The sequence below is a fragment of the Myotis davidii genome, unplaced genomic scaffold, assembly GCF_000327345.1.
Source record: "Myotis davidii unplaced genomic scaffold, ASM32734v1 scaffold2737, whole genome shotgun sequence".
Taxonomy (NCBI): Eukaryota; Metazoa; Chordata; class Mammalia; order Chiroptera; family Vespertilionidae; genus Myotis; species Myotis davidii.
In genome coordinates, this window is record NW_006288248.1 from 73,417 (window position 1) to 84,449 (window position 11,033).

Consider the following 11,033-nt stretch of genomic DNA (forward strand, 5'->3'; position numbering starts at 1 on the left):
AAAAAAAGCTGAGTAATATTGCATAGGAGTACCAGAAACTGCCTCATTGGAAACAAGAACTATTTACATTAAATAAAAACCCGGTTGCAGGCTGCGTCTGCACATGTACAGCATGATGAAGCACACTGGGACCGACCATGGAGACAGCTTCTGGCACTCACACCACAGGGGCACATCTGCCACATGAGAGGAAAGCAAGGGTGAAGTAGGGAGTGAGGGGGAAGAGAGGAGTTCGGTTCACTTCTGGTTCCGGAGCTGATTGGACAGCCAGTCCAGTCCCTCATAGAGCCCGTCCCCACTGGTGGCACAGGTAGCCTGAATGTACCAGTTCCTGTGGCGCAGAGAGTGGAGGCCCAGCTTGTCCGTGATCTCAGCTGCGTTCATAGCATTGGGGAGGTCCTGGTGGGAAGGACAGGGTGGCATGGTAGCCATGGATCATCAGGAAGACTGGGATCCCTCCCAACCTGACCTGTGATCCCTTCATACCCCCAGCCCCTTGGGGTGGCTCAATCACATATAAGTGCGTACCTGCTTGTTTGCGAACACGAGCAGGACAGCATCCCTGAGCTCATCCTCCGCCAGCATCCGCATAAGCTCCTCTCGAGCCTCATTCACACGCTCTCGGTCATTGCTGTCAACCACAAAGATGAGACCTGCCAAGGAGCAGGTGTCAACGAAGTTGCTGAGGACACCCAACCTCTCCCACAGGCCATGGCCCCCAGCCCTCACCTTGTGTATTCTGGAAGTAGTGGCGCCACAGAGGCCGGATCTTGTCCTGGCCACCCACATCCCACACCGTGAAGCTGATGTTCTTATACTCCACAGTCTCCACGTTGAAACCTGCAGGAGCATGGCCCAGTGTGAGCTGACCCCCAGCCATTCCAGCCACCTCCCCAACCCCCATGGCCTGGCTTCCTCACCTATGGTGGGGATGGTGGTCACGATCTCACCCAGCTTCAGTTTGTACAGGATGGTGGTCTTCCCCGCAGCATCCAGGCCCACCATGAGAATGCGCATTTCTTTTTTGCCAAAAAGGCCCTTGAAGAGGTTCGCAAAGATGTTCCCCATGCTGTAGACCGGAGGGAGAGACACTGGCCAGAGAAACCTGCAGAGACAAGGAAGGGGTCCCTGGGTCTCTTTCTATGCCACCCAGGGTTTAGCACAGGAGCAGCTCAGAGACAACCTACCCTCCCACCATGAATGGAGAGACAGACATCCTGCTTCCTCCTGAAAACTCAGGGAGGAGCTAAGGAAACTCCAGTTCCCAAGCTACAGGAAAAGAAAAACAGTCTGTCCGCTGGGCACTCAAGCCCCTCGCACCCCCCAATCACCCTTAGAAGGAAGAGTCTGGGAATCTTATGAACAAGGCTGACCTTTACCACCTGACATTCATGGCTTTCAAAGGAATGCTACTCTCTCTCTAATCTTTTCAAGGGAGCCAGAAACAACTGAACCAAGGCCCCATAGTGTTCCTCCACTGACCCACCAAACCTTAAAGATGGACCAGGCTTAAGATGACGAGTGCATGGGGAGCTAGACTCCCCTCCCCCAGAACGAAGCAGAAACCAACCTTTCCCAACACACTGAGAGCTCCGCACTCACCCCGCAGCAGGCTGGACATGGGGACCACACCTGGGCACTGGGTTCAAGGCACAGCAAGGGCCCCAGGGCAGCATGTCAGGGGCGGCTCTTTCCCACCAGTGGAGGTCACCCCTGTTCCAGAGAGGAGGGGGTCCAACCCAAGTGGTGTGGCAACACGCTTATGTGAGAACATTCGTGCCATGTCTAGGCCACACTCACCCCAGGTTCTCCTCACATCATCCAGTCAACTACCATCCAAGGTCAGAGAGCAGGCAGAAAGGGCTAGGAAGCTATAGGCCAGGAAGTGTAGGCTCTCAGTCCCAGAAGGCCCCCAAGCACTGGTGCTGCCCAGGCCTGGCCTCTCCCTGCTGCACCACTGTTACTCTTCAACTTTTATTCTAAACAAGAAAGAAACTGTCACCCTCTCAAATGCTGGTGTGCCTCCCCCAGAAGTAACCAACGGCTCCCAGTCTTTGAACTATGAACAAACACTGCTGAGGTCAGAAACCAGTGAAGGACATCATATGGGCCTAGCACAGGCATGCCCCACTGCACCCACGTGTGGGGCGTGTCCTGACCCTCAAAACCCCATGTCACCTCTGATAAAAGGCTCGGGTCTTCTCCATTCTAAGTTCTCTCCACCTGAGCACTGAGTGATAATATACACACCCAGCTCATCAAACATCCACCCTCTCAGGTTTCAGTACCTTGACATTTCCTGGCTGCCATGACAACTGTCAAATGGAACTTTTCTAATCTAGTCATTCCTCACAGCTGTTAGCATTCTGCTGTAAGAAAGCCCCTTTCCTTATCCAAGTATCTACATGAACACGAACTCACATTCCTATTTCACTCAATGGGTCAGCTGCCCCATCGTGAATGTGATGCTCCCGTGGTCCCAGACATGCCCAGTAGAGCTCTTTCCAAACTAGCTTCAGTGCACTTTTGACACTTTTTAAAAAATATATTTTCATTGATTTCAGACAAGAAAGGAGGGGGAGAGAGAGAGAGATGGAAACATCAGTGATGAGAATCATTGATCAGCTGCCTTCTGCACGCCCCTACTTGGGGCACCACTACTGGGGATCCAGCTGGAAACCTAGGCATGTGCCCTGACCAGGAATCGAACTGTAACCTTCTCATTCACAGGTCAACACTCAGCCATGGAACCAGTCGGGGGCATTTGACATTTTAAAATTAAAAACATGGGTAAGAAAGGGAAAACTGGGAGAATTTGAAAGATCAACATCTACTTGGGCACGCTGATGACTTTTTAAATATAATACCAAAGACATGATCTAGGAAAGAAATAAGTGATAAGCTGGACTTTATTAAAATTGAAAGCCTGGCCAAACCGGTTTGGCTCAGTGGATAGAGCATCAGCCTGTGGACTGAAAGGTCCAGGTTTGATTCCGGTCAAGGGCGTGTACCTTAGTTGTGGGCACATCCCCAGTAGGAGGTGTGCAGGAGGCAGCTGATCGATGTTTCTCTCTCATCGATGTTTCTAACTCTCTATCCCTCTCCCTTTCTCTCTGTAAAAAATCAATAAAAAAATATATTTTTTAAAAAATTGAAAGCCTGTACTCTGGGAAAGATAATTAGGAGAAAGAGAAAACATTTGCAAAAGACACATCTAATAAAGGAATGTCATCCAAAACACACGAAAACTAGTTAAAACCCAGTAAGAAAACAAACAACCTGATTTAAAAATAAGTCAAATAGCCGAAACCGGTTTGGCTCAGTGGATAGAGCATCAGCCTGTGGACTGAAAGGTCCCAGGTTCGATTCCGGTCAAGGGCATGTACCTGGGTTGCGAGCACATCCCCAGTATGAGATGTGCAGGAGGCGGCTGATCGATGTTTCTCTCCCATCGATGTTTCTAACTCTCTATCTCTCCTTCCCTTCCTCTCTGTAAAAAATCAATAAAATATATTTAAAAAAAAATAAGTCAAATGCCTTAAAAAATACATATTTTTATTTATTTAGAGAGGAAGGGAGGAGAGAGAGATAGAAAAGAAACATCAATGATGAGAATCATTGATTGGCTGTCTCCTGCATGCCCCCTACTGGGGATCATGACCGCGGCATGTGCCATGACCAGGAATCAAACTGTGACCTCCTGGTTCATAGGATGCTTAACCACTGAGCCACACCAGCCAGACTAGCCTTTTCAACACAACAAAAGCTACAAGGACGTTTTGAGATGAGTTTAAATCAGTAGTTCTCAACCTTCTGGTCCTTTAAATACAGCTCCTCATGTTGTGACCCAACCATGAAACCTGGACAGAGCATGGCTACAGAACTTGGTTGGAGAACCTAGACAGAACCTGGTTGCAGAACCCGGCTACAGAACCTGGCGACCGAACCTGGCTGGAGAACCTAGCGAGAGAACAGGGCTACAGAACCTGGCTGGAGAACCTGGAGAACGTGGCTGGAGAACCTAGCAAGAGAACATGGCATAGAGAACCTAGACACAGAACTTGGCTGGAGATCCTAGACAGAACTTGGCTGGAGATCCTGGCTAGGCTGCTGATCAACTGAATGCTGTCTCCGTGTCATTCCTTCTTCGCCGACTCCGTCCACACCTTTGGGGACCCCTGGTCCTGCTGGGTTGGACCTCAGCACACTGAACCAAACTGGCTAGGGCTGGGCCAAAGACTTTTTATGACAGTTTTTGTGAAGGGAATACTTTGAGGATATACAGCAACAGGAGCTGGTGGGAATGTAAAATGGTGCATCCACGTTGGAAGGTTTCTTACAAAACGAAACATACTCTTACAAGCAATTGTACTCCTTGGTATTAACTCAAAGGAGTTGAAAGCTTATGTTGACACAAAAATCTGCACACAAATGTTTACAGCAGCTTTATTGATAATTGCCAAAACTTGGGAGCAACCAAGGTGTCCTTTAGTAGGTGAACAAATAAACTGTGCTACAACCATATGATGGAATATTATTCAGCACTAAAAAGAAATCAGCTATGGCAAGCCATCAAAAGAAGGGAACTTGGTGTATTACTAAGTATGTGGCCTCCTCCAAGTGGAGGAGGCCACATACTGTACAATCCAATTATCTGACATTCTGGAAAAGGCAAAAAGTAGGAGGCAGTAAAAAGATCAGTGGTTGCCAGGGGTTGGTGGTAGTGGGAGGGAGGGATGAATTGCTGGAGCACAGGTGATTTTCAGGGCTGTGACGCTACTAGGTATGATGCTGCAATGGTGGTTACTCTAATGGGAGATGTTCATAGTAAAGATTTCCCATACCATGTGTGTAGGGGAAATCTCTGTACCCTCTCTTCAATTTTGCTGTGAACCTAAAACTGCTCCCTTAAAAAAAAAATATCAACATCTGACTAAGAATGAAACAAACCCATTCACTCAAAGCAGACTAAATTCCAGAACACCATGGGTCAAAGAACTTTAAACTTGGTATCCAGAGATCAGAAAGAAGCTCACTGTAAGCCACTAATACTAGGCAAAGTGTGAAGTAGATATAAGGCAGAGAGAGCAAAAGTCAGGTGAGAAATGCCAGGTGGCCCCAGGCCTGAGCAGCGGTCAGCCCAATCATTACTACCTACATGGTTTAAACATGGGGCTTGGCAATTCCAGGGGAATTGGGAAAAAACTAATGACAGGTACATAGAAAAAAAAAATCCAAAGATAAAAACGAGCAAAAGAAAACATAAGACAGTCACCTCTTAGCTCACCAGTGTATAATGTTTACTTAGTCACAATAGTTACTGTTATTTGCTAAGGCCAGAACTTGTGGTATGAAGGGCCCACCCTCACCATTCCAACAGACACACTCATATGGAGGTACAGTCAAATGATGAAAGGGCCATTCCTGAGAAGCAGGATGGAGGACTGCTATTTATGCTTGTTTTATTGTTCAAGTATCCCCTTCACAAAAACTGACAAAAAACACAAAACACAAGGGGTTAAAAGGTTATCTGTATCCTCCCCAACCCCATTAGGGCAGAGGGAACATCTCCAGGTAAAACTCCCACACCTGGGTGTGGCCTCTGTATGCATAGTCCCTATTTTTACCCACCCCCCCCTTCTGTGTCTGAGTCCTGATTATCAGCATGGTCCCCATCCTCTTCACTCTGTTTTCAAACAGATCAAAGTCATGTAGCCTCATTGAGGAAAGTCACACTTGGTGGCAGAACCAGGATGGGGATGAGCACCAAGTCTCAAGACTTAAGATACTAGGATACACAGCATTTTGTCTCTCCCCACAACAAGCATCTGTACCCATCTTGCACCTGGCCCAGGAATCCTGGTGGCTTCCTGGCCTGTCGCCTCAGCACCATTTACTGCTTTGTCAGAGGTCCAGACCTAACACAGTATCTGTTATATAAGTTCAACACTGGCCACCAGAGTTGTGCCATCCTCTTGGCACAGATTCCAACTTGTGGGGATGGGACACCCAGCCCAGGAGCTATTTCATCTTTTACTCTACCAGAACCCCCCACACTCAAGCAAAACCCGTTTTCAGGTTCAGTGTAGTAGTGAGCAGAGAAGACACTTTCTCAGCAGAACCCTTCCTCCGCACCTGTGAGTCTGCAAATGACCTATCTAGAAAATGCAAGAGTAACAGAGGCCCTTCTCTGAGAGCAGACAGGACCTTTAGGGTAGCATTCCAGCATTAAAGCCAAGAACAGAACACAACTCCCACATGCAAAGATCTAAAGGCCAACAAGGCAAATGATGGGGCCTCCCTGGGGAAAACATCCATTGGACGCCAATAAATGACTGCTTTAAATGCTTTAGAGAAATAAGTGTATCTGTGCCCTCCACCTGGCCCTCTGCATCACCACCAAGCCTCAGTGGTTTCAAAAGAAGCAGAGGTAGCTCTGCTTCAGATTTTGCAATCAGACTTGTGCAACTTGTCTCTGCAGAAGGAAAGTCTGTCAGGTTTTCTGAAACCGTTAGAGCTGGTTTATGTAACAGAATCTCTCTAACAGCGAACACCTAGATGACCTAAATGGTTGGGATCACTAGGAAGAAGACACCACCAATGCAGAGCATAGCTTGGGAAACAAACAAAAAGTGTGACCCAGCGACCCAGAAAGGGAGAACTGAACTACACTTTGCGCTGCAGATGGGATGAGCTGCATTGGTCTTCTTTGTAAATGGGGGTTAAGATGGATGAATCCCTACTCAAATGAACATCTGGGTGACAGCTTTTTTTACTTTTTATTTTTTTCTTTTTGCCTTTTTAAAAGTCATTTACTGAGATGTAAGTTACTAAGATCAAATAGTCTGTTTTAGTATGAGAAAAATTAACAAAGTGAAAATTCCGGAGAAACTGACAGCCATTACAAAACGTTTTCTCAATATATGTACTCAGAATATCCATCATTCAAAAGTCCAATTCATCCCTGACACACAGAATTTAAATTTAAAGGCTGATCTTCTACATGCACAGGCTGCAAACTGCTTTTTTTGTGTATCACCTTGGGACTCTTATACACCAGCAAAATAAAGCGTCAAGCCATTAACTCTGCCTGATAGCCCAATATTCAATTTCTGTAGCTTTGATATTTTTCTGTAATTGAGTAGTATACTACATTTTGTCATTACTTTGTAAAAATTAGTGTTAAGAGGAAAACTGATTGTGTCAATACTAGTGATAAGAAGGTATACCTCACAGGCCTAATACAACTGTGACAAAGATATGCATCAACAACAGGCTCACAACAACATTCAGCCTGAGACACTCAGTGGATCTAAAGAAGTTGCGAGAACTTTATTTTTTCTTCCCCTTCAAATATAATTGATATATACACTGTATTTGTTCCAAGTGTACAACATGATTTGATATGTACATATATTGTGACATGATCACCATAAAAGTTGTTAGTTAACACCCACTACTTCACATGATTAACATTTTTTTTCTTGTGATGAGAACTTTTACTATCTACTCTCTGAATTCTTTCAAATGTATGATACACAGTATGTTAGCTACAGTCAGCACCCTATTACTTAATTATCTTAAGACTGGAAGTTTGTACCTTTTGACCCACCCATTTTCCAAACCCCAAACTTTCAATAAACAAAAGAACATGCAACAATATTTTAGAATTGTATCATTCTGGTCTGCATCTACAGGCTAGTTTGGAGTTTCGCTGTTTTTCACAACAAAACTTTGAAGATGTTTTTCAGGAACCAATCAAGCACAATGGTTGGCCTCTATGCAAGATTTTGCCCCCTGTGACCCCCACCCCAAGGAAGGCCAGCATTCTTACACCGAGGGTTGGTCTCTAATACATCCTTTGCACAGCATCTCCCACACCTGAAGAAGAGCATTACTTGTGAGGTCCAGTTCTTAGGAGGAGCAACCAGTGAAATTTAATTTAGATCACTCTTTGACAGCTTAAGATTCATGGTAAAAATCCTTAAAATGACAGCTAAAAATGAGTTTCATTCATGTATGACTCTTGGTCTACAGCAAGCATGTCAAACTTATGGCCCATGGGCCATATGCAACAAATATTTTTGCGGCTACAATGATATGTAAGAAACATTTTAATAAAAATTTCACAACTTAATTTTTACAATGTCCTGTTATACATAACTAGAGGCCCAGTGCACGAATTCGTGCATGGGTGGGGTCCCTTGGCTTGGCCAGCGATGGGGCCATCTCGCCCAGTCCCAATTGGGGCGGGCTGGGGGGGGAGGGACTGCTGTGGGAGCGCACTGACCACCAGGGGACAGCTCCTGTGTTGAGCGTCTGCCCCCTGGTGGTCATTGTGCACCATAGCTACCAGCCGGTTGTCCGGTTGTCCAGTCGTAAGGGTCGCTTAGGCTTTTATATATGTAGATTATTAATGGACGGCAACACTCACTAATGACTGATTATTGCAATTGTGTTGCATTCATTTCCTTACACTCCTGTACACCATTTCTTTCTACAAATACTAGCAGCGAATATTTTAGCAGCCAACTGCCATGTCATTAGTCTTGGACTGACTTGGTGTGTGCAACAGGAAATATTTCGCTTTCCAAGAACAAGAAGAATAGGTTTATTTGCATTACACTTACTAATTTGTGCAGTTATTCAGTGTCTGATAAGTTAATGTTCAAGAAAAAAATATTAATTTTATTAAAATGTTCTATTATTTTATGTTAATGATTACTCATTTATTTCAGCCCTTTGTATTCAGCATGTCTCTATAGAAATAAACCTACGTTTCTATGAAAATTGAAGCTTTTGTTTTATTGTGGCCCACATAAACTTAAATTTTGCTTATTTGGCCTGTGTTAGCCTTTGAGATTGACATGCTTGGTCTACAGTAACATGAATTGAACACCCAGGAGCCACTGTCACTATCTAAGTCAGTGATGGCAAACCTATGACACGTGTGTCAGAGGTTACATGCAAACTCATTTTTTTTGGTTGATTTTTCTTTGTTAAATGGCATTTAAATATATAAAATAAATATCAAAAACATAAATTTTTGTTTTACTATGGTTGCAAATATCAAAAAATTTCTATATGTGACACGGCACCAGAGTTAAGTTAGGGTTTTTCAAAATGCTGACACGCCGAGCTCAAAAGGTTCGCCATCACTGATCTAAATGAACAGGCACCCAGCAACCATAAGACACATGTAGGAACAGCATAACTGCAATTAATCCTACTTACCACTACCTACAAAAGCATTTAATTGATGGGCATATTTATGGTTTGTAGTTCCCCTTTATTCTCAATCTTAAAATTTTACTTATTATTAAATATTAGAGGCCCAGTGCACGAAATTTGTGCACGGGTAGGGTCCCTAGTAGCTGCTGGCTGGGGCCTCCCTTCATTCTGCGCTGCCCCCTGGTGGTCAGTGCATGTCATAGTGAGCGATCGAACTCCCGGGTGGTCAAACTCCTGAGAGGACACTTTGCATATTAGGCTTTTATATATAGAGAGAAGATAATCATACTCCAAACAACTTACCAAACACACTTAATGACCTGAAACCTACAGCTGGAAGCAAATTACTAGATGGGCTAGCCCAGTGGTCAGCAAACTGTGGCTTGCGAGCCACATGCGGCTCTTTGACCCCTTGAATGTGGCCACGAAGTTTCAATCGCACTGTATGTGTGCACACTGTATGTGGTATTTTGTGGAAGAGCCACACTCAAGGGGCTGCAGTTTGCCGACCACTCGGCTGGCCCAAATGAAAGTGAAACCAGGATGGAGGAGACCCACAGCTTGGAGCTAAGCCAGGAATAGCTCTCACAGCTCTGTGCACCTATTCTTATGCCAGACCCCTGCTTATCTGTATTTCCTCTCTCTGATTTGTTCCTGGGCTCCAGAACAATCCTACATTCTTGTCCCCTTCCCCCCACAGCCATTAAGGCCGACTGAGTATTCTGGCCTGTGGAATGGGGCAGTGTCCAGGTCCTCTGTTGTGGAGCCACCAGGACCCTAGACCCTAATGAGTACTTCTACTCTGGAAGTAAGGATGCAAGATACCCTCTGTCTGACTCTAACCCCCAATTGCAGTTGAGTCTGAAGGACCTGTTCCTAGAAAAAAATCAAAGACCAAAAATACAGTTTTGTGTTAACCCAAAACAAATTAAACTAAAAATGGGATGAGCTGCATGTCACCTCTGACACGCGTGTCATAGGTTCGCCATCACTGTTCTAGGGGCTCATATTTATTTATATTGTGACATATTCATGCATTTCAGTTCTCTGTTATATGTTTTGAAACTTGACTTGCTATTTTTTATATCACTTCATTTTTTTTACTAGAGGCCTGGTGCACGAAATTCATGGGGGGGGGGGGCCTCGGCCCCACCTGCCCCCTCTCACAGTCCAGGAGCCTTCAGGAGATGTCCTACTTACTGATGGCTTAGGCCCGCAACTGGGCTGTTCAGGGGAAGGTGCCAACCCCATCATCCCACTGCTGCTGCCACTGCCAGCTGCCGCCAAGGTGTTTTCATCAACACGAACTCCATACCCTTCACCATGAAAAAAATGACAACTTTCTTTAGGCATTTTCAAGATGTCTCTTTCATAGGATATGATATTTCTTTCTTTTTCTTTTTTTAAATCCTCACATGAGGATCTTTTCCCATTGATTTTTAGAGAGTGCGGAAGAGAGAGGGAAAGACAGAAACATCGCTGTGAGAGGCTCACTTTGATTGGTTGCCTCCTGCATGAGCCCTGACCTGGGCCCCAGCCAGGGAGGAGCCTGCAACTTAGGTACATGCCCTTGATCAGAATTGAACCCAGCCATGGGGCTGGGGCTGAGGGCTGGCCCCCCTGCGTGTTGTTCTCTCTGGCTCCAGGCAGCTGCCCTGTCTATTGTTCTCCCAGGCTCTGGGCTCCTGCCAGGCCCCTCCTCCTGAGCTGGTTGTGCCTGTTATGGCATCCTGGCCCAATTTGCATATTGCCTCTTTTTATATATATGTTACCAGAGGCCCGGTGCACGAAATTTGTGCACT

At 45.5% G+C, this 11,033-nt stretch overlaps 1 protein-coding gene across 1 annotated transcript in view; it reads right to left on the bottom strand.

Annotated features, from left to right (window-relative positions):
• ARF1 (ADP ribosylation factor 1) overlaps window positions 1-11,033 on the bottom strand; it is a 16,713-nt gene continuing 5,680 nt past the window's right edge. The window contains exons 2-5 of the mRNA XM_006760078.2: window positions 921-1,105; window positions 730-840; window positions 529-653; window positions 1-399 (exon numbers count right to left, since the gene is read on the bottom strand). Coding sequence (XP_006760141.1) covers window positions 238-399; window positions 529-653; window positions 730-840; window positions 921-1,068 — 546 coding nt within the window. The 5' untranslated portion in view covers window positions 1,069-1,105 and the 3' untranslated portion in view covers window positions 1-237. The remainder of the gene's footprint in view (window positions 400-528; window positions 654-729; window positions 841-920; window positions 1,106-11,033) is intronic.